The following is a 25,096-nucleotide window of genomic DNA, read 5'->3' as shown; positions in this document are numbered from 1 at the left end:
AATTTTAAAAACTTTTTTATTAGTTTTAGCCTACTTGGTCATTCAAGAAACTAGATAAACTATATATATTGTAACAATTACAAAAACTTAATGACGTTTATTTATTCAAGTTTTCATCTGTGGTTTTTTAATATCCTAGGTCTAATGATGAATGTAAGTAACATTTTCAGCCCAAAATTTATAATTTAAAAAATGTTTTATTAACTGTTGGAGTTTAAAAAAATTTAATTTTAAAAAAATATTTAAAGTGTTTAAAGCTACTTTATTAATTTGTTGCTTCTGTTCTTTAACACAGAATTGAGTGTAACACATCTTATCTTTTGTTTTAGATCCTCTGCGACTTATCTTGGGTCTCTGTCTTGGAATCCCATTGTTTGTTGTTTTCTGTGCTGCCACTGTGATCACCATCTGCTGTATGTGTAGGAGATCCCACAAGCAGACAACATACACAGAGAGAGGCTCATTAAACTCTCCCCGTACCCAGCACAAGTAGGCAAATGTTGTATGTTGTAAGTTAGATAACCCAGCTCCCAGCACAAGTAGGCAAATGTTGTAAGTTAGATAACCCAGCTCCCAGCACAAGTAGGCAAATGTTGTATGTTGTAAGTTAGATAACTCAGCTCCCAGCACAAGTAGGCAAATGTTGTATGTTGTAAGTTAGATAACTCAGCTCCCAGCACAAGTAGGCAAATGTTGTATGTTGTAAGTTAGATAACCCAGCTCCCAGCACAAGTAGGCAAATGTTGTATGTTGTAATTTAGATAACCCAGCTTCCAACACAAGTAGGCAAATGTTGTATGTTGTAAGTTAGATAACCCAGCTCCCAGCACAAGTAGGCAAATGTTGTATGTTGTAAGTTAGATAACCCAGCTCCCAGCACAAGTAGGCAAATGTTGTATGTTGTAAGTTAGATAACCCAGTCCATGTTGTCACAAGACAATTCATATTTCCTTTAAGTGCTGCTGATATTGACTTCTCTATCTTTGGCCATGTGTTACATAGATGGTTACTCCATGTGTTAAGGCTGGCTGGATACAGAAATGTTTACACTCCACGTTATAATATTATGTTAAGTTTATTTTAAACATTTTTGATTGTTATTAAAATATTTTCTGATCATGAACAGCATGGACCAACCACCAGCAGGTCTAGATAATCCATATTACTATTACACGGGTAGAAAGGGTGCTGCAAAGTTCAAGTCACCTTTGTATAGAGGTAGGCAGCCTTTTTTTAGTGTAGTCAATACCATTTGTAATGTAAAGATCTTTTTATTTTATTTTACCAATGTTTATACCTTTTTTCAAATTTAAAGCATTAAAATTGGAAACCTTAAACATTTCTAGTTGAAATGTATCTCTTAACATTATAGTATAATATACATGTATTAAAAAACTTTATTAAGAGGTTTGCATTTATTTCTCTACATTAAACTTTTCCATGACAGAGCGTTATCTGCCCAACAACAACCAATGACACGCTGGTTGAAGCTTTCAAGGCCAATCAAGACTTGTTTTTTTCATATATAAAAATTAAAAAGCTGGAAATTTTTTAACAGTTGACATGTTAAAATCTATATATACTAGCCTTTAAAATCAATAAACCATTTACAAATAAAAAGATTTTTAAAAAATCAATATATTTTAATACATTACAAGACTACATATACATTTTTAGATTTTATTATAAAAAAATCTATATTATATTCAAATATTATTGATTATTTTGTCATATATAGGTTTCTATATTTTATATTTGCTTATAATTTAGGTCTACACATCAGTTTTCATTCAATGCAGATTACATAACTGTTTGTCACTTTAGGTGTTTTAGTTTTTATATAATAAATTTGTACACCAGTATTTTATGTAATTTGCAGCTGTTTGATCAAGCCTAGAAGATTTTATTATAACAATTAGAAAAGAAAAAAAGCAACAACTTAAACATTGGCCTATTTGCATACTGTCATTACACATTCTCACTTGACATTAGCAAACATAAAGCTTAGATATGGGAACATTTCTGATTATAATATTTTTAAATGATTCATCTATAAATTTATTTAATCGCAAAAATAGTTAGCACATAGTAAATGTTTTAATTGTTTGCTATTGTAAATAAATGTTTTTATTGTATTTATACATGGGAATAAATGTCTTTTGCTTTAAATCATGTTTCAGTCATTTCACGTCTGTTTTGTAAAACATGTTAACATTTTTACAGTCCTTTAAAAAAAAAATACTTATATTTAAAAAAAAAACTTTTTGAAAACTTAAACAAGCTTAAATAGTTAGAAGTATAATAATATATCTAATTTGAACCACAAAAATATGGTCCAACACCTGAGGCTTGAGACCCGTGTTAAATGGTTCCACCTGTGTAGGAGTCAACGACTTGGCCAGTATAGTCGTAAAAGTCTTTGTAGACAACAGTCACCATGTGACCCTCTAAGTTAATGACGTTTACATAAAGCCATATACTTTTCACATGTGTTAACATAGCGAAAGATATTACTTGGATTGCTTTTATCTCTGTAAGTTTTGTATAGGATCGACGTTGTTCGCATCAGTTAAGATTAACAAAAAAAAAAGGATCGTTAAACACTAAGACATTTCTCAATCGCACTTTGGTCTTACATTTTCTAAAAAATAATATTACTAATAGTATTAATAATACGTTATGAGATACTGTGTTGAGATATATAAGCTAAGAATGATAAAATTTAAGAAAATTAATTAACTGTGTTCTTCGTGAATTTAGTGAACCAAATTAAAGGCATAAAGGGGAGGGAAGTGAGTGGGGGTGAAGAGTAGCTCCCCATTTAACCGCCCCCCCCCCCGAACGAAATGAAATTTATATAATTTATATAGAAAATATATACTTTTAACAGTGTCCGCCCCCCCCCCTCCCCGAAGAAAGTCTACCGCCCCCCCCCCCCCGAAAATTTCAAGTGCCCCCCCCCCCCCCGGAGAAAGAAGTAAAAGTCTGGAAGAAACACTGGACTAAATGTATTTCACTACGAACATCTCATGCAGGTATTCCTTTAAGACATTTCTAACTTCAATCTGTTAACATCAGCTATATTCCTATAAACTTGTGGATCGTTTTTAAGCCGCATTGAACACGTCTCCGTTTATGTATTGCTTTTGGGTAAGATTTAAGATGAATGTATCTGGAAAGTTCGAATTAAGTTGGTGTATTAGAAATGGGTTTAATTGTGTTACGATATTTGCCACAAACCAATAAAAAGCGAACCAACAGACAGACAGACAGACTTTGTGAACTAAATAAAAGCTTATAATAAAACCAAAATAAAAATTCGTGAAAGCAACTGTACGTGACCAACTGATCACTGTCTACAGCAAGCTGATCAAGCAATCGTCACTACTTAATCTTGTTATCTCCCTTATTTTTGAATTTAAAAAAAAAAATTAATATTTAATGACTAATTTAACATCAAATTATATTAATAAATATATATTCTTGCATTGTCAGCAAAGACAAATGTATCTGTAATAGCTGCAATGAAAGTGGTTTAAAATAGAAATACAAAATGTGTCAATTCCTGCTAACAAACAGTGTTCATTAAATAAAAGCTTACAAGTACAGCGATCGTTTCAATTACGTGGATGTGTCGCCAGTCAGGCTGTTATATTTTAATGGCTTACGAAAATCGATGTCGCGTTTATTTAAGGTATTGTGGCAGTACAGAGCGGTGTCTTATGAAAAGGACGTAAAATATTTGTTAACAATACGCGCCCAGTTTACCCCCCCCCCCCCCCCCCCCAAACCACCATTGAATCTAAGCTGTAAAGACCACATTTAAAGCAAATCAACCGAAACCCCACACACAATAAAACGCTGCAAATTATTTGTTGAAAAACTTTACCCTACACAATATTAAACCAACTTTAGCATACAAGCTCCTATAAATAAAGGTCTTTTTATCCAGATTTTTTAAAAATGTTACATTTAAAACAGGAGTGGACACTTGGTAAAAAAAAAAAAAGATGAATTTGTCGGGTAGGATGTGGAAGGGGAGGGGTGCAACACCTTTTTTTTAAATTAAAATTTGTAAGAAGTTTTAATAATGAATGAGAGTTGCGTTGGCGTAAAAAAAGGGGGGGGGGTGATATTTGACCCAGATTACAGGCGCCAATGGAAACAGGGCTTTAGTTTTAGTGTCATCTTACAAAAGTTTTTTTTATTCTAGACACTAAGCAGACGGAATCTCTCACCCGAATGGTAGGTTGACTTTTTTCTTGTCAGAAAATATAAAAACACGAGTTAATTAACATAACTCTTAACTCATGTATATGATTGTGTTGCATATTTTGTTTAGAAATAAGTTAAAACAAAACTCACGATAACTTTTCATTAAATAATGAAACTATATAATGAAATATGATAAATTTAAAGTACTGCCCCGTACTAAAGACGAACATTACAAAGATAAAAATAATGTATAATTTCTTTACAAGACTAACATAATCGGTGACACAAAGTTTTGTTACTAAGTTAGGCCTTTTGTTATGAGTTGTAAAACCGGTTTGTCCCGTGCAACAAGCGCCCATCTTGTCTTGAGCCGTGCGACTGAGTTGCTTCCAACATAAAAATACATAAATTGTGTGTGTTATGTTTGTGAGGGGGGGGGGGGCACAATTGACATTTGGAAAAACCAACAATTTAATGAGAAATAAAATAAAATATAACACTCTTTAAATAGCGACATGAATATGTTATTGATATGTCTTTACTACTAAATTGCTTTTAATTAAAATGCTATTATTTTTTTTAAACCGCCAAGGTGAAAAAAGGGCACCCGTGCTACTATTGTTACTATTAAATAAGTTGAATAAAAAAATTATTTAAAAAATGACAATGGTAAGTTTCTTAAGATTAAAGCTAGATTAAAATTAATATTGTTTATCGACAGTTTTTCAGCAGTGATTATGGCAACAAAAGTCTCAAGGTTCACCAAGCTGCAACTTATTTTGCTGTGTTTCGTCTATGTGGAGAGAGCATGTGGACAGTCCGTGAACCCAAAGACCACACACAGTGCGACAGGTAAAAAAACCTCGACAGACGCATACGGTTAGTTTCGTAACTCAGACCGAACCAACACCTTAAACCTGACAACAACCCTTACTTTTAATTTGGGGCCACATTAATTAACAAATAAAATGTCTGAGTAAGTTCACATAATACAATCCAACATGAATCTAATCTGACAACAACACGACAAAAAACGCATGTGTAAACTGGTCATTGGTCAGTGTAAATTGGTCATTGGTCAGTGTAAATTGGTCATTGGTCAGTGTAAATTGGTCATTGGTCAGTGTAAATTGGTCATTGGTCAGTGTAAATTGGTCATTGGTGTTGAAGTTAATCGTAATGTATTATTATAAAGTTGTATGTTTAGCCTGAGATGTTGACTTTATATCTTAAGAGTGATGGAACTACCATGTCGCCACACCTGGCGGTCGTTATATGGGGGGGGGGGGAGTGAAAGATGCCCCCTAGCCGACCCACGGTCGACCATTATAAAAAAAATAATTTTCATGCAGTATTGCCTTGATTGTTATTTTGTAAAAAAAAAAAAAAGCCGTGGCTGAAATATCTTTAATCTAAATCTTTAATAAGTAAACATTAAATACCACAAAAAATTCGCTGTGAAAAATAAAAGTGTGCAGTTTTTGCCTTGAGTTTTCTTTTGGGGTGGTTTTCTAATTTCTAAAATCTTTGATATTGCTAATTATGGTGGATGGATGGGTGGAGGGAAGCAAAGAGGATGAGTGAAAGAGTAAGGGACGGATATATATATATATATATATATATATATATATATATATATATATATATATATATATATATATATACACGGATATAATATGTATATATATATATACATCCATATACATTCAAGTTGATATATATATATATATATATATATATATATATATATATGTAAGCCCTGCTAGGGGGGGGGGGATACCTTAAAATCTACCTAACCCTTCCCTAGGCTTATCTAACTAACTACCGTCCGGTCAGTGCAAGCCCGGCTAAACCCAGGCTGGTTAATAACCTAACCTTAGTCTAAATTAAAAAAACAGAAAAACTTTAACAAATTAATAAAATTTATTTCATGGAACCAAAATTATATAAATAAAAAATAGATTAACAAAATAGAACTTTAACGTAACAAAACACTGTAACAAAACAAACTTTTTACAGCAAAGAAAACTTTACGTTTGACCATTTGCTTGTGTTGCACCGACTTATGATGTCTAGGATGGTCCAGGCCCTGACACACAGAAACCTCCCTTCATCCATTCTCGACATCCAAAAGTCCACACCAAACAAAACACTACGTAAAACCACTACGTACAATACCTTACGTACAATACATTACGTAGAAAACAATACGTACACAACAAACGTTTTACACCAAACAAAACAATTCATATATAACAAAACACCCAGCCAAGTTGCCCAAGCAACCTCACTGGAAGGGGGGGGGGAAGAGAAAAAGAAAAGGAAAACATAAGAAAAATGCATGGTAATGGCAGATATATACATAAATATATACACAAGTTCAAAATGCTACCTACTACTTCTATCTAGCTAAAGCCTCGAGTAAAACTAATCCTTACTATACAATTCTAAAAGCAATTCTCAAAAACAACTAACCACTGTCTAAAGAAGAACTAGCAACTTAAAAATAACGTGTAAACAAATTCATCGTAGAACCAATCTTTCCTACACAAGGAAGCCCGAAGCCATTGGTCTACATAAACAATATCCATATTGATAACATTAAAGTTAACACACTCCGCTAAGGCCCCAATGAAGGCAGACACAAAGCAAGCGATACTCAATATGACGTTGCACGAAACAGCACACACATTAATTTTAAACAACCTAAAACTCGAGGCAACTAAAATATACTAATCTAATTACTGTCTAAAACAACTGACTATTGACTAAGCCAACCCTAGTCAATAACACATCATAAAACAATCAGGTAAATGCACACACGCATTCACACCAGTTTAGGAAACACTCCTAAACACACTGACCTAAACCACGTGGTCCGAAACACACGCCACGGGTTTAGAAAATACAAATTTAAAATCTCTCAAAAGAACACACCACGTGCATACCAGACATGCCGATGCTCACTATCTCGTTTTAGACGAAAAAGAAATAAAACGAGAACACATCGGCAGTCGCATTCATACAAATCACATAAAGATAAAGTATAAAAAAAACAAATACCTCCACGCGTGCGGTGCGCCACGCAGAAACCTGACCCGACCTACATCTCGCCGCGGGTCAAAAAAAGGAAGAAATTATCCGAGTGGTCAGTTTATATACTGACCGCTTCGGACGGAAGGGGACCCCGTGGCCGTTTCTCATTGGACCACCATGCACTCCCAGATTCGCAACAAATAAAATAATACAAAATAAATAATCCATTCACCCGCTCACATTTGGCGTCGTCGGCAGGATGGTGATGAATTTGCTATTCTTTTCACTGGATGACCAGAGAGACTGCCTGCTCTCTTCACCGCTCTTTCCACGCAAAAGACAGAGTTGAACAAGCCGGAAACCGACTTCCACACACCTCACACACTACACGTAAACAAATAGTCCCTAATTCACGGATAACAAACCAAACACGACGAAACATGCAACAGAATATTATAAAAAGACACTTAATATAAACAATGACAACAATATAAACGAAATATATATAAACTAGCTATAACCAGGAACATAAACAGTGAGACAGCGGCGCCATAATACGGGACTACACAACTAAAAATTACGAACAATTTACGACATGAAACGAAACGATACATTCGCCTTCTAAGTTACAAATAATAAAAATACACTCCAGCCGCTCACATACACGCCCCTTAAAGCTTGCGGTCACCGCAAGCTAACAAACTTGAAAAAATCAGCCCACAGGGCATAATCATATATGTTACAAAAAAACAAAAAACGTTGCAAAAGAACTTGCAAAAAAATCAGCCCACCGGGCACAATCATAAATTTTACAAAAAAAAACAATCTTTGCCAGAAAATCAGCCCACAGGGCATAATTATATATGTTACAAAAAAACAAAAAACTTTGCAAAAGAACTTGCAAAAAAATCAGCCCACAGGGCACAATCATAAATTTTACAAAAAAACGTGGTCAAAAAAATCAGCCCACAGGGCACAATCACAAGTCTAGCCTACTAGGGACTCTGCGCTCCCTGACCGACCTACGCAGAGGTATGTCAGGTACTGTGGGGTTACCGGCTGCTCTGGTCCCTGGCAATTGGACCTTATAAATAATGTGGCTGTAACCTGGAGTAGCCGGCGGTATCACTTTGACCGGCCTTGGGGAGGGTGGTTGAGCCCGGGGAGGCACATATCTCCTGATCTGGGTGCTGGCCACCCGGCGGGTGCCAGAAGGGCCATCTTTCTTTTTAATGGCGTAACACCCGCCGGTGATCGGAGGTACTTCGACCACGACATAAACTGTCGGGCCGTACAGATCCGCCATTTTGTGCCTGCCCAGGGGGTGCTGCCTTAACAGGACCAGGTCGCCTATGGCCAGTTCAGCGGCTGGCCTGTTATTGGTCTGTCTGTCCCTCTTGGTGGCCTCTATTTGCAGCCTCTCCTGGGCTAGTTTGTGCAGGCTGGCCAGTCGTGTTAGGTGGCCCTGGAGGTAATCTCCAGCACCACCACTATTTGCCGGAGGGGCTTGATTTAAAAATATGTCCAAGGGGATGGCTGCCTCACGCCCAAACAACAGCTGGAACGGGGAGAAACCTGTTGACGAGTGCGGGGTTGTGTTGTAGAGGAAGACCAGCTCGGTCAGGTACCGAGGCCAGTCCTTTTTCTTGTCAACAGGTAGGGTCCGAAGCAGATCGTGTAGAGTCCGGTTGAACCTCTCTGCTTGGCCGTTTCCTTGGGGGTGGTATGCCGTTGTTCGGGACCTCTGTATCCCATAATGGTCGCACAGTTCGTGTATTACGGCTGCCCCAAAGCATTTGCCCTGGTCCGAGTGTAGTCGCCTGGGGACACCGTAGTGAACTATCCAGTTCTGCACCAGGGCCTTCGCCACGGTTTTGGCTGTCTGGTCCTTCGTCGGAACAGCAACTGTCCACTTGGTGAAAACATCGGTGAGAATCAATACATCCTCCGTACCGTCTGCCGCTTTGTCCATCAGGGTGAAGTCGACTGCCACAACCTCTAGGGGCATGGTGGCCAAAAGATGACCTTTAGGCTGGTGCACCTTCAGACTGGTCATTTTCGCGTGCTGGCAGCGGTCACATGCCTGGCAGTACTGGCGTATATCTGCCTCCATCCCCGGCCAGTAGCATCGTTGCCGTAACAGCTGCAGGCAGCGGTCTGGTCCTTGGTGGCCGTTGTCGTTGTGACTTAGACGGAGTACCTCTGGTCGTAGTTGATTGGGGATAACGCATTGTGCGATTTCCCCTTGACCTGGCAGTTTCACTGTGCGCTGCAGGATACCGTCCTTCAACCTGAGTCTCGACTTTTGTCTCAGGAGAATCTGGGCTGGGGGTGATAGAGTCGAGGAATGTAATCTGTGGCCGGGCGTCAGGAAGGGTAGGATCTCCTGAATGGTTGAGTCTACCTGTTGGGCATTCTTCACATCGGCCGGTAAGGCCGAAGACAGGAAATTGCAGTGGGCCTCCAGAGGGACAGGTTGAGGTGTTGATATTGCCACCTCTGGTGGGACCCGTGTGGTGACCTGGTACACTCCGGAGTACTGGACTTCTGGATCTCTGGCTGCAGGCTTGTCCACAGGAAACCTGGACAGGGCATCCGCATTGGCATTGGATTTGCCGGACCTGTATTTTACTTCGAAGTCGAAGACATCTAGGTCAGCAATCCAGCGGTGCTCAGTTGCACCGGTCTTAGATGATTTAATGTAGCTAAGCGGATTGTTGTCTGTCAGTACCAATGTCTTGCTGCCCAGCAAATACCCTCTGAATTTTTCGGCCATGGCCCACTTCAAAGCCAAAAGTTCTAACTTGAGGGCACTATAGTTTTTCATGTTTTTTTTCATTTACTCGGAGTGACCGGCTGGCGAAGGCTATTACCTTCACCCCATCCGCTTGTTTCTGGCTTAGGACTGCACCCAAACCGTAGCTGCTGGCATCTGTCTCTAGAATAAAGGGTAGGGTAAAGTCAGGGTAACCCAGAACAGGCGTGGTGGTCAAGGCCGTCTTAAGCCGGTTAAAGGCTGACTGTTGTTCTGGGCCCCACAGGTTGGTTATGTCCTGCCGTTTGTTTCGCTTGCCGAATTGTTCATGAGTATTGGTGACCACTTGGTGAAGGGGCTGTGCTATGTTGGCAAAACCTTTAACAAATCTTCGGTAGTAGCTGGCAAGGCCCAAGAAAGAACGGAGTTCTTTTAGGGTCTTTGGGGGCTGCCACTCGCTGATGGCTGTAATTTTCCCTGGGTCAGTCTTCACACCATCCTTGGACACCACATGTCCCAGGTAGTGCACGCTCTCCGCCCCAAACACACATTTCTCAGGGTTAAGTTTGAGACCGATATCTCTCAGTCGTGCGAGTATTGTGCGCAGGTTGGCCAGGTGTGAGGTGAAGTCTGGGGCATATATCAGGATGTCATCCAGATAGGCCAGCATGATTCTCATGATGTGCTCACTCATTACCCCCTGCATTAATCTGGAAAAAGTCTGGACGGCGCCACATAGGCGAAATGGCATTCTGGTCCACTGGTACAGACCAAAGGGAGTAACGAAGGCAGTCTTTTCTTGGTCTTCTTCAGCCATGGCAACCTGGTGGTAGCCACTGGCCAAGTCCAGCGTGGAGAAGAAGGTTGACCCCGCCAGGGCATCCAAAGTTTCATCGATTCGGGGCAGCGGGAACGCATCCTTCCGGGTTATGCCATTCAGCCTCCTGTAATCGCAGCATAACCGGATCTCGCCATTCTTTTTCTTCACGATGACCATTGGAGCTGCATAAGGGCTGGTGCTGGGTTGGATAATGCCCCTGGTAGTCAACTTTTCAATGTGTTCTTTAACCGCAGCGAACTCTGTAGGCGGAAGCCGGCGGTAGGGTAACGCTACTGGTATGTCACTGGTTAGTGGGATGCTGTGTTTAATTTTGTCCGTGAAACCCAACTGGTCGTCTGTCCAAGCAAAAACGTCTGTGAATTCCTGGAGTAATTTCTCCAGAGCCGCCCGCTGTGGTGGGTCTAGGGTTTCTGCCATCATGCTGGAAAACGAGGGCTCTGGCATGGAAGTGTGGGTCTCGCTGGACAGGGATGAGTCTATGACCACCTCAGCAGCCAGAGAGTTGACCCTGAACTGCAGGTTTGGGGGGACCAGCTCGAACGGGTGGATTGTTGCTAGACAGGTCCTACTGGAGATGTAGACGGGCTCCTCAGACAGGTTAGCCAATATATATATATATCGACTTGGTTTACCAAGTACAGCAAAGTCACCTCTCCCAATCCAGTGGGCGTGAAGCCAGTAAACAACTTCAATCCGCCGTGTGTGGGAGCAAATACCTCCACCGCCACAGGTCGCTGAGCACTGCGTGTAGTTCAGCCAGTTTCGCTCTCAGCTGTTTCAGCTGTCGAATCAGCTGCTGCTTCGGGTCGCTGCTCATGACTGCCCACGCTGGGCGACTGAAACATAACACAGATTCAGTGACCATGTCGGTTGTGTCGCCCACTGGGGTAACCTCAAGAGAACACAGAAGACCATTCTGTTGAGTAAAGCCAGTAATGCACGCTCCATTGAGTCGCATCGTTATGCAAAATATAATGCATTATATAATATTTAGAACATTGCTACATTCTGTATTTAGCTCAAAGTAGCCTAGTCATTATTGCCAAATCAGTTCTAAATAGATGGCATTTCATTGAAAAAAATCAGAAAAGAATGCATTGATGTATAAAATTATTTAAATATAATATAAGACATAACTAAAACATTAAACGTAACTAAATCTAATCTTAACCGTAGACTTAAACTGATGAACAGCTCAACTATATTCATTTCTTTAAAACTGGTTAAAATGAAATTACGTAGAGCTGAAATTTGGTATTAAAAGAAACTAAATTTATTTGATACTTTTTGTGATTTTTTTGTGATTTGTAAACACAATAAAAGCCTTTCTTATTAACACTTATTAACACAGACTTGAGTTCATATTCTAGCCAAGAGCCAATCGTGATATCGATAAAAATACATTAGATAAGAAATGTGATAAAACATAATATGTATTCTTCACATTATTCCAGCGTGTGGTGGCATACTTCACCAGAGCTATGGAACAATTATGTCTCCTAACTACCCGTTTGGTTATCAAAATAATCAGCTTTGTGAATGGGTCATCAAGGCAGGTTACGGGAAAGTGATCGACCTCAGGTAAATAAACCATTCATACGTTTGGTACGTGACAACTAGCCATACACACTTATATTTAATACATCAAACCTGACATAAGTCCGGGGTGAACGGAAAAAAAGTCACAGAAAAAAAAAAACACAGTGGAAAAATTTTATCGGAAAAAAAGTCACAGAAATAAAGTCACAGAAAAAAAGTCACAAAAATCTTTTTAGAAATATTTTTATTAATTTGTTAAGAATTGTAAAAAAAATTATGTTTATTATTGTGGGTTGTATTTTTTTTATAGCATAAATTATATATATAGACGTTAAAAGCATTATGATTTATAACAATTGTAAGTAAAAAATACTCTAAGATAATTAACACAACAATCTCAACTTTTGTTACGTATTTAGTTAAATACGCGGTAGAAAAGAAATTTAGGCACATTTTGCCGTAGGCTATTTTCTGGTCGGCCTCTCCTCAGTAGGCATTGTCCGAACATATTTTGTGTTGTTGACGTTATGCGTCATCGACAGCATTTGAACCTTGTCGGCTTTGTGTTTTGATCCTAAGTTTTGTTATGTAATGAGCGTGATAAATGTGGGCAGTAAAGGTGGTTGAACTAAACATAACTATTGTTGCCATGAGTTGAGGGCAGCAAGTCAGATGAACTTACCATTTCACGGTAATTTAATATTGGTATTTAAAAAAAAAAACACGATGAAAAACGTGGGCTTTGGAGCATTCTATTAAATGCTACTAATCTTAAGTTTAAAATAACTACAATCTACATACTTCATAATAAATATTTTTAGATGAATTATAAAAATTCCTATGCGTATACAGCCTACACACATTACATTACATTTAATTAATCCTAAGTTAATTTGCACTCTCTAAATATTTAATACATAAAAGTATTAACAAATATCATTCAAATATATATTTGTGACTTTTTTACTTTCTCGTATATACGAAGTATAGAGAAAGTCTTGTAATCGTGCAAAAAAGAAATCAAGATTTTTACAAATCTCGACGTTTTACATCTCACTAATACGGAAAAACATAATTTTGCAATCTTGTCCGTATGTCTGTGTGTCTCTCTCTCTGTGTGTGTGTGTGTGTGTGTGTGTGTGTGTGTCCGTGTGTAAACACGATAACTTGAGTACCGTTACAGCTAGGTTGATAAAATTTCATATATAAGTAGTTTATCAAAATCATAGATCCGTATCAACTTTTGAGCGATTTCCGATAACCGGAAGTGGTACTTTTCCTACTTTGAATTTTTCAAAAGCCTATAACTTGAGTACTATTTCAGATAGATAAATGAAATTTGATATGTAAGTAAAAGATCTAATTCTCTACCTTCTGTCAAATTTTGAGTAATTTCCGTTTACCGGAAGTACTTATTTACGCTATTTCTGATTTCTCAAAAACGCATGTAAATTTATAAAGTACTAATAATATTGCGTACTATTATGCACATCTTTATTTAGCGTTCACTTGGTGTGCATTTCTTTTTTCTACTAGATTATATTCTATTTTTAAAAGTTTGAGTATTTAAAATGGATTAAAAATCATGTCTAGAAGTCTATATCCCGAGTTGCCATCCCCCGTAGTGTTATATTAGAATATTCAAGAAAGTTTAGGGGAGATCACTCCCGGTTTATTTCCTGTGGCTTTTTTCCTGTGACTTTTTTCTGTGGTTTTTTTTCCTGTGTTTTTTTTTTCCTGTGACTTTTTTCCTACAATCAAGTCCGGTTGGTAACATAGTTTCAAGTGTAGTTACAGGTGGACATATTCTAAAAAAACTTAAATAGGCTTATGGATATGTTGGTATAGTTAAATTATATTAACCATGCATTTATTCACAATTATGTAAAAATCACTAGACAGACAATTTTAAAATATATTGGGAAATTTAGGAGGTCGGTTACGCTCATGGTTGCTGAATCGAAAAGACCCGAGTTCGAACCCCCGGGCAGATGAGGCTCGGTAGTTGGGGACAACCTCTCATCTAGGAGAGCCAACTACCTTGTAGTTTGTGATATCGATAATAATACTGGCAGATGTATTATATAAGAAATTTTATAAAGCATAACATGTTTTATACATGTTATATCCAAAAAGAAAAGCAGGCTGAAATCAGAGTCAACGACCTATTTGGCGCATATAGTTGACACGTAATCCTTAATTGTGCTGCAGGGAATATCTTTCAACACTAAAATTAAGAAGCTAAGAAGAAGTGAAACTTAGCTGTAATTATTTACTCAAATGTTTTTTTAAAGCTGAACTTACAACATAATAAGTGTAAGCCCTAGGTGCGGGGGGGGGGGGGGGGGGGGTGTGCTATTCTACTTCAAGGGATTATCCTCTATTGGGGTAAGTGCAATTCCAACTTGCGACTTCAAACAAGATTTTTAAAATATAGAAATTATTATACAATTATATTAAATTAAAAGAATAGAACCAAATGCAAATCTTTTCTACCAACACAACCAAATAACTACTCTAAATGTAAACACCTCCACGATAAACTAAATGAAACATAAATAAACTCAACAACAAGACATTATAAAAAAGCTAGGTAAGCACCAAATCAAGTTACTAAAAGTAACCTAAACCTAATCAATCTATGGCTAAAATAAAAGTAACCTAAACCTAATCAATCTATGGCTAAAATAAAAGTAACCTAAACCTACTCAATCTATGGCTAAAATAAAAGCAACCTAAACCTACTCAAAAAAGTAACCTAAACCTACTCAATCTATCGCTAAAAATAAAAGTAACCTAAACTTACAAAAACTATCATTAAAAATCACGAAAGAATAGAATACAAATGTACGATTCATTGTAAATAAATTAAATAAATTGCAAAATAAAATTATTAAAGTACGAGTTCCACATTTCATTGAAATATCAAATGACTGAAATGCTACAACTAGAATTCAACAAAAATAAATTATTATAGCACATCTGGTTATAACTGGCCTCGCTCACACAGGTTTAGAGAATATTTTCACTAACGTAGAACTCCACAGAAACAATTACAGTGCTACTTCCAGACTTTTTTTCTCCAGGGGAGGGGGCACTGTTAAAAGTAAATTTAAAAGGAATGTATGTGTGTGTGTTTTTTTATGCAATGCTACACCTTTCATCCAATCGCCCTGAAACTTTGGGCGGTTGTTGAGAATAATCCTGGGGAGGTTCCTGCGAAAAGATAAGCAGGGTGCAATTTGTCGCCCCAGGCTTTTTTCGGCGGTAATGTAAGTAAATCCGTGTCCCGATAAATATGATCCAAGCGCAGGCACTGTTTACATTTTAAAACTTAGTTTTAGAAAACAAGGTCACGCGTCTAAAAATATAGGATTGGTAAAGCATTGATGAAACCCTCCTAATATATTTCGTCAGATTTTATTTATCTTTGATGTATTGCTACACCTTTCATCTGATTGCCTTGAAACTTTGGGAAATTGTTAAGAATACTCTTGGGGAGGTTTATGCGGAAAAAAAGTTTCAATTTCGCACCGGCGGCGCCCTGGGAGGATGTAATTTGGCGCCCCGGGTTATCCCGTGAGCACTATGGCGCCTACGTTAGTTCTAAACAGTGCGATAGACTATGAATAAGATGGGGCATTTAGTCGTTCACTAAAGTGAATCAGGCGTGTTCGCCGGCGCCCAACAGGATGCGATTTGGCGCCTCGGGCTATCCCGGTTGCGCTAAGGCGCATACGTTCGTTTTAAAGAGTGTGATAGAATATGAATAAGAAGTAGTGTTATAGTCTTTCATAAACTGAATCAGGCCCGTCCGACGACGCCCCTGTAGGGTGCGATTTGCCCAGTGCTATCCTCGAACTTTCTTCTATCCCCGCGCCAACTCGCGGGGACAGAAACGCTAGTATATATTAGCAAGTTCATGGGTGCTCACTCTTGCTTTATTCATAATTGGCTTTATTTTATTATCTTAACAAACTAAGCTCACAATTTTGACTATTTCAAAAAAAAAAATACAAATAATTACGATGATTTTTAAAAATACAAGGTTCTAAAAAGATGATATAAAATATTTTTAACATCAATTCCCAGATTTAAACGCCTGGCCTTGGAGGGCAGCAAATATAGTCTTGATTGTGTGATCATTTATGATCGTGCATTAGATGCTAATTACCCGATTAAACAGTTTTGTGGCTCAAGTGATGTGACCGACTTGTTGATAAGATCTTCTGGAGACTCATTGAGGGTTGAATTCTACACAGATTTTTCAATCACTGCACCTGGTTTTATTGCTGTATTTTGGGAGCATGGTGCGTATTTTATTAATTCTTTTTGCCAAAAATGCAATTTTAAACATTTTATATAGTGTAAAACGAAAGATGATTTTATATCAATTCAATAAAATATTCCTTCAGTTAACTTAAAGGGATATGCGCGGTTTGTTATCTCTCTACTTTTACAATTTAATATCTAAAGCCTTTATACTACGTTTACCATGTTTGGCCCATGAAAGTAGGTATTAAACAGCAAAAAGTGTTTTGAAAACAGTTTTGATTGTCAGGGAAATCAGTAAAATGTCCGCCATTTCAAATGTTTTGGCATTTTTAAAATGCTAAAGCTTTTTTACGCACTTATAGCTAACAAATTTACACTGCTTATATTTCTCTATATATTAAAACGTTTGTCACGACAAGTTTTTGATAAAGCTACTGGTCAGAATTCTACAAGCTCCGCAAAAAATTGCACTCTTGCTCGTATGCGACAGTTTAAAAATTTCTGTTTTTTCACCATAATTATTTTTTTTTATAAAAACCATTACAATTCTGAGGTGACAAATGTTTTATTATTACATGAAGAACAAATATTGAATATATTGTGGGAATTTTATTTATAATTTTAAAAAGTAGAAGGCATTTTTAGTTAAAAAAAAACAACTGCAAAATGAGAAAAACAGCAAAAAATAACGAAAAGTAGGTCAAGAAAAAATACCGTTTTTGAGTAATTTGTCTAGCTAATTGTTTCCGAGATCACGGAAAATAAGATTATCGAATACATGAAACATTCAGCTTTCCAATGATGCCAAATACAATAAAATGATTGATATTGAACTTTTTGTAGATAACGTGAAAGATAGGGAAAATACGATTATTTTTTAATTAATGGGGGTCGTAAAAATTGTATTTTAAACACATTTTAAAAAGTCCTCATTAAAGTTATTATTTTCTTAATACTAACATGGACAAAGAATCCAAAAGTGCAATAAACCCAGTATGACGAAAAACCAAGCTGGGGATTTTTTCTGCGAATATTCGATTAAATTTGAGAAATGTAAATTTAATTTAATTTACAGAATGTGAAGCCTTGAAGTATGGAGCTGACCATTGCAATATGTCCTGCAGTTGTGACAAAGACAATACAGCCTTCTGTGATCATACTATTGGCACTTGTTTTTGTAAACAAGGCTGGAAGGGAGATGACTGTACAATAGACATCAATGAATGTGAGGAGTCCCCAACCAGCGTGTGCCCCTCTGAATACAGTGTGTGTAGAAATCTTCCTGGTTCATTTGAGTGCGTATGTGAAACTGGAATAACAGCAAAGGACACGGGGTTATGTGTTGGTAAGTTTTCAAAAATATGAACTAGTCTACCCTTAGGGAGATGCTATGATCTAGTCCGACACATCAGAATCACGCAACAGTTTAAAATTTTCGGTTCAGTTTTTTCATCGTGTTCATAATGTAGGATGCCCTTTAAATAAAGACGAATTTCTGCCAACGCCATTGATGCGATTATTTGTAGTTTACATCAGATATAAATTTAAGTCCCTAAGAACAAATTGTTTATTAAGCTTTAGCTTTTTATTTAGGAAGAAGTCTTTTGACTTATTAACTACAAATATTAAAATTGTCTTTGCAGAATGCAGCGATTTGACGTATGGAACAAATTGTACATTGAATTGTGACTGCGTATCAGATACTACAGCAAGCTGTGACAGCAGATACGGAATTTGTAATTGTTTGCCTGGATGGACATCACTACACTGCACTGAAGACATTGATGAATGTCTTTATATTGGATGTGGGGACTATAGTGACTGCACAAATACCCCAGGGAGCTACACGTGTTCTTGTTATTCTGGGTACTTCTTAAATGAATATGAAACATGCACAAGTGAAGGTAGGTACATTTTGTTATCATTTTAAGATTTATTTTTATAGTGATTAATTAAGTAAATTGAAGTTAAAGTTTTCTTTTCCAGGTTGTCCAGCTTTCAAATTTGGAGAAAGCTGTTCCAACTCTTGTAACTGTACACAGAACAACACCAGAAGTTGTGATGTCAACAATGGAACCTGCACGTGCAAGCCTGGCTGGACATCAAATGACTGCTCTATAGACATAAATGAATGTCAACTTGACCCACTGATATGTCCTGATTACACATCCTGTAAAAATCTAAATGGTAGCTACCAGTGCATTTGTTATGATGGTCTGATGCTCGGATCTAATAGGAATTGTCAAGGTAATATATTTTTAAAAATTAGCTTCTTATTAGGCCTACCTCATATATGCAAAAACATTAATAGCACTTAACACTGTTGTTATTATAACAATCATTATAACTATTTTCAACATCGATTTGTATGTCAACTTTTGCCTCTTTTGTTTGCCTCTATTTACTCTAGTTCTAGTCATGTCAAAAACTTTTACTAGATTGTTTTCGATAATTTCTTTATCCATAATATTTACAGAGACCTAAATACCTAGGATGCTTTAGTAATTATCACTATAGACCAGTAAAATAGTCTGCGACAAAGGTGTAATGAGGAGTAAAGTGTTTAGTTGAAAATTGGACAATAAAACATTTGTAAAAAGATTTATAATATGATAATAATCATGGCTTTTTAAAGAAATACATTGTGTCAATTTCAACATTTATAAATATTTAAGATAAAACTCACCCATTATTCAGTACATCTAAGATGTTTCTACAAAACATGTAGGTTGTCATAATTGTAATGCTCTTATCTTTACAGCAATCCGTCCGTGTATTGAGAGAGTCTGTTCCCATCTGTGTACAAGAGTAACCCTTGGTAATCAAACAGAAGTTGAGAAGTGCTATTGTCCCAATGGAGCAATATTAATGGGAGACATTTGCCAATGTAAGAGATATTTTATATATATTTATTAGCCTACATCTGGAAGTTCAGTATGAAAAAGTTAAGGCTTATCAGATCAAAACTGTAAAACAATCTTTACAATTTCCCTGCAACTTACCTGCAAGTACCCGATGTAATAGGTGCGAGGAACAAACAAAAAAAAACACACTTAAAAGACATGTTTCAGAGCTGTGTCTCATTAACTTTTTTCCTAGTGTGTCCCAACATGACATATGGCCCCCAATGCCAGTACCAATGCAGTTGTGTAGCCAACAACACCGCCACTTGCTATACTGGATCCTGCGAATGTTTACCTGGTTGGGAATCTGATGACTGTTCTATGGATATCAATGAATGCAGTCAAGAGCGCTGTGGTGCCAATTCCATTTGTACTAACACTATTGGAAGCTACATGTGTCAGTGTCTCTCAGGATATGCAATGAGTCCCAGTGGATACTGTATTACAGAAGGTTTGTAATTGTCTAAATCTCCATTCGTGTTTTGTGTGCTAGGATTTATCAATTTGTTAAACAGTACTTTGCAGTCAATCAAAAAAACAAATTTACTAATTGCATTTATGTTATTGTTATCATTAGTTTTTCTGTAGACTGAGACTTGTCATGTTTAGGTTAATTAATCCTGCTGACTTAGTTGTTCAGTAACGCCTAGCTTTAATTTTCTATCACAAATTACAATGACAACTAATTTGAACCTTTTAGTTTGTAGCAAGATTTTAAAAAACACTACAGGAGTAATTAGGTTTCAAATGTATGACAGTATATATTGTTAAAATGTTCTATAATATGCTATTATATGAACAGATTTGGTCTGTCTGACTAGTTCAGTACACTCAAATACTAAAGTCATTATGTATTTTGCAAGAACAAAAATGTCAATAATCTTTATTTTTTATTATGTGAAGTATCTTTTTTCTTTTCTGAACGGATGAAAAAAGAAAAACAGTGCTGTGTATAACTGCTATATGTGTAGTAATACATTGTCACCATAAAAATTTGGTAAAATCTGCCGCTTTTTGTTATGCGGGTACTGCAGCTATTTTCCAATTGTATTTCATATGAGTGCCTTTAAAAATTTCAATTTTTTTTTATCCAAACATAGCCAAACATTATATTAATGCTTGGCACAAATTTTAACTGCATCTTAAGGGCAAAACATAAATGCTGACTTTAAGACTGATTAAAATAACTTTTAATATATTTTTTTAGTGGGCAGACACAATAATAGAATTTTGATTTATAAAATACCTAATATTTTTCAGTTTAAATAATTAAAGTTAAATATTGGATACATTTAAAAAAAACCAACTATTTTTTTGTCTCTGACAATTATACTTTAATAATGAAATTAAAATTTACTATTAATAATTTTTTTCTTCGTATTTGTCAAATAATAAATTCTAATTGAACCTTTTAGGCAGTAGTGAGACACTAACAAACATTACAGGAGCAATTAGTAGTCCATCATTTTATGATGGCAGACTTAGATATGCATGGACAATCATTGCCTCTTCAGGGAGCATCATTTCATTTCGGTAATATGGTTGGTTTTTAAATTTTAGCTTTATAACATGCTAGTTTGAGAGTTGTTAAAGATGTAAGTAACAAGTGCTACAAGATAGTATGTTTGTTTTTATAAATAATTATTGGTTTATTAATTTTTTAAATAATTTTCAGTCTTGTCAACTTGGCCACACAAGCTGATCCCAAATGTACCTATGAATCATTATCAGCATACGATGGTAACACTCTTTTTGGGACCTATTGTGGACAAAAAATACCTGGTCTAATTAGGTCCACAGTAAATAAATTGCAGCTTGAATTTCAAACACTTCACGGTATTTCACAAAGTGGCTTCTATGGAACATACACAATACATGGTGAGTTTCATTGAAATAATTATTTTGCATACCCTAATATTTTTAACATTTCTAATACTATAATAACCATTTTTTATTATAATTTTTATGGCATAAGGAACTATAATTTAAAAATGCAACAATTTTACTAGATTTGCCTCTTGCATTATGTAGATTTACATGGATTAAAGCTAGAAATAACTACCAAATCATGAAATCGATAGGCGTTTTCTCTACGATAAAAATCGGGAGGCAAAATATTAAAATTCTAGATGAGCGCTCAATTTAGAGATTTATAGTCGATATAGATCTAGTTTCATAATGTAGATCTAGATATAATTATTATAATAGTAAGAATGAGATGTAGTTGTCAAGTGCTTGCTTTGAAACAGAAATAAGAGGTGAATAGTTCCTGTTTTATGTTTATAAAAGCATTTTTGTCAGCTAATTCTATTTACTGAATGGATAGAGACATCATATCTAAAGCTGTAGCAGTAGTTGCAGTTAAAAGAAAACAAATCACACTACAAATTTTCTCACTGCTTCTCAAATTAAAATGTTAAATTACTACTTTAAAAAAAAAAATTAAGAGATTTGTTTTAAGCAACTATATAGTACTGCGTTATTATCATACTTCAAAATTTTTTTTATTTAACTCAGCTATGTAACACATTTGTATTACATATTAACATATAATTATTATCCAAACCGGTGAAATAGCCTTTTTTTCTGAGAAATTATGTTTCACTATTTACCAGCCTGCCCTAAATTTACATACGGGGAAACTTGCTCCATCAACTGTTCATGCAATAAGAGCAACACAGTTTTCTGTGATAACACTAATGGAGTTTGTGTTTGTAAGCCTGGCTTTATGGGATACGATTGCTCAGATGATATTGATGAATGTGAGACTGCTGCAGAGACAAATATCTGCCCAGAAAATACTGATTGTATCAATGAGCCAGGTGGATATCAATGTGAAGGTACCAGATGTTAAAATGTCACTAAGTAAAATACCCCGCTGCTCCACCATGTTATACATGCTTCATTATGTTACGGTTATGTTGCAGTGCAGTGAGAGGGTTTGATTTGTTTGACTCAGCCAGCTACCATTTCACTCGTCTCCAATACCAGGGAGAGAGTATTACACCTTGAGAACCCCTAGGTTATATCACATTCAAACGAATCCACGACGCTCAGAGATAAGATGAACCAAATAATCCGTATATGAATCTTTTAATCTCGTATCTACAACAACACACGTCCTTCCACACCGACGATAAGGATTCAACTGCTCACACATAAACTCATAGCAACCAACTCTCTAACCTAAAACGTCACTATCTTTCGTACCGCGTCATCATACCCATGTGTTCACTATGTTCTCCGCACCAACCAGCACTCAATTCAATACCTACTAAAACATACATCATAACAACATGTGTAAGCCTTAAATGTCACTAAGTAAAATACAACCAGTGTTTCTTCCAGACTTTTTTCTCCGGGGGGGGGGGGGGGGCACTTGACATTTTCGGGGGGGGGGGAGCGGTCAACATTTTTTTGGGGGGAGGACACTAGTAAAAGTGTATGTTTACTATAAAAATTCCATCTCGTTCGGGGGGGGGGGGGGACGGACGGGGGGAGGACGGGGGGAGCAGCCCCCCCCCGAACAGATGCCTAGAGGAAACTCTGAATGCAACATATTTATATGTGTAAGCCTTAAATGTCATTAAGTAAAATACAACACATTTATATGTGTACGTCCTAACAAGGGGGTTACCTAATTAACTATAACGAACTGACCAATCGAGTGACAGAGTACTAACAGGCCCTCGCTCACACATATAACTGAAGTCTATCCCTCCAGAACGGCACACTAGCAGTTGACTCACACGTCAACAATAAACACTAAAATTGTCAAGATGGGTCCAGTGAAGGTATCCAAAGAAAGCGTTGTCAACAATAATGTCATAGACTAATTTAAACATACACTAAATTTAAAGTAGGTATGTCAGGCGGTCGAAAAAAATTTGTATTTCGTCCGCATCACCAAAATGTAGCAAATTTTCACTTTATTTTTTCTCTAATAGAAGGGCTCACATAGTAGTAAGTCTTGTGCTATTAAAAAGCAACTACTCTTAAACTCTCACATTCTGGTTAATTTTTATGGTTGTTGATATTGTTGTTACTGTTGTAACAATGTGCATATATATTAATGATCGGTGCACAAGAGCAGCAGTGTTTCTTCCAGACTTTTTTCTCCAGGGGTGCACTTGAAATGTTCGGGGGGGGGGGGGGGCAGACAACAATCTCCGGGGGCGGACACTGTCAGATATATATATTTTCTATATAAATTCCATTTCGTTCGGGGTGATAGACTTTCTTCGGGGGGGGGGGGGGGGGGCATGCCTGGAATAAACTCTGGAGAGCAGGTGTATTTGCATTTTGCAGGCGCTATAATCTGGGCTACAATTCCACAGAACAAAGTTCTGGGAAATTAGGGAAAGTAAAAGTGGCTGGGCATAGTACTGGCCACACTATCCCTTCAAATGCAGAGGTCACAGAAACAGGTGAACTCTACTTCACTTGCCTCATGACACGTCAGTTTCGAAGGCATACTTTAATTTTACAGCATTATCTATGCATAGTGACAAGTACATTAGAGTAATCCTTTCTCTACCAAATGTTCCTCTTTCATCTTATGTCAATAAAATTAGAAATTTGTAATGCGAATAAAATAATTACAAGAGATGATTAATTTTACTAACAAAGTACAATGATGTACTTCAGAACTTTTAACTATACCAGTCATCACAACCTTTGGGTACAACACAACTGGTATAAATCTCTCAGACACAAACAGCCAGGAGTACAAACAACTAAAACGTGATGTTCAGGATGCTGTGAGTTTTAGTTTTGTTTCTTGATTTTCTGTAAGATTAGGATTTTTCATTCTTTTTTTTTTTGCCCTATGTTTCAGGAAAGTTTAAGTTTTCTTTGCATTTATGATTTTAATTTTATAACTACCTGTTGTCTATCACTCAAAATAAACAGGATGCCTCTTCAAGTTAACTTCAGTAATTAATTATTCATACAACACAGCTGAGACAACATGTCTTTCCTCCAGCTGCATTCTTAGACAACTCACGGATAACACATTAAATAGAACTCTTACACTGAGCACAGAGGATACATATTCAAAGGGACATTACTATTATATATTTAATATAATGGACATAACAATAACTAACAAGACATAACCTTACAGTTATTTATCCTCAGCTGATAAAAGAAATGAAAAGAAAAGTAAATACCGTTGTTACTGTGAAAGTTAAATCACTAAGGTGAGATATTATATTATATTGTATCTTTCCTTAGTCTTTTATAATGAAAAGCATTTTTAATCACTTATATACTTTAATTGTATGTGTTAAACAATTCCATACTTTTCATTGTGCTTGACAACTGGATTTAATATTTATTATTATTATTTAATAAACATTTAGCAGCTGTAAAAGTTAAATAAACATAACTCTTTGCTTTAAAAATTAAAAAAAAAAACTTTTTAAAGATTTATAGCTCTTTTGTTTATGTCTGCAGAGTGATTTTTTTTTTTTAAATTTTCTTTATGTTATTCTTCTTGTTAATCTCTCAATGATTATCTTATACTTCCCT

General features: G+C 36.4%; 1 protein-coding gene and 1 long non-coding RNA gene across 2 annotated transcripts; both read left to right on the top strand.

Moving 5' to 3' along the window:
* The first annotated feature begins 335 nt into the window (after window positions 1-335).
* On the top strand, window positions 336-2,160 carry LOC131931463 (uncharacterized). Its single transcript, XR_009384298.1, has 3 exons — window positions 336-489; window positions 1,127-1,218; window positions 1,448-2,160. It is a non-coding gene; the product is annotated as an uncharacterized LOC131931463 (long non-coding RNA).
* A 10,179-nt stretch (window positions 2,161-12,339) lies between these two features.
* LOC131931396 (cell death abnormality protein 1-like) lies at window positions 12,340-24,348 on the top strand. The gene is made up of 11 exons (XM_059288206.1): window positions 12,340-12,428; window positions 16,479-16,696; window positions 17,737-18,006; window positions 18,305-18,565; window positions 18,648-18,908; window positions 19,423-19,548; window positions 19,761-20,015; window positions 20,980-21,097; window positions 21,240-21,442; window positions 22,180-22,404; window positions 24,212-24,348. The coding sequence occupies exons 1-11, from the start codon at window positions 12,340-12,342 to the stop codon at window positions 24,346-24,348; spliced, it is 2,163 nt and encodes a 720-aa protein (XP_059144189.1).
* Window positions 24,349-25,096: the final 748 nt, after the last annotated feature.

This window comes from Physella acuta, unplaced genomic scaffold, assembly GCF_028476545.2.
Source record: "Physella acuta isolate Inbredline_101_S28 unplaced genomic scaffold, ASM2847654v3 ptg000104l, whole genome shotgun sequence".
NCBI classification, from domain to species: Eukaryota; Metazoa; Mollusca; class Gastropoda; family Physidae; genus Physella; species Physella acuta.
This window is presented reverse-complemented; position numbering and strand designations above follow the sequence as displayed.

Excerpts from the sequence above, each read along its gene's own strand:
- LOC131931396 (XM_059288206.1), top strand. The coding sequence starts at position 12,340 with ATGTCTCCTAACTACCCGTTTGGTTATCAAAATAATCAGCTTTGTGAA. Across the intron at positions 19,549-19,760 it reads AATGGGAGACATTTGCCAAT|TGTGTCCCAACATGACATAT; the intron begins GTAAGAGATATT and ends CTTTTTTCCTAG. Across the intron at positions 22,405-24,211 it reads AGGTGGATATCAATGTGAAG|AACTTTTAACTATACCAGTC; the intron begins GTACCAGATGTT and ends GATGTACTTCAG.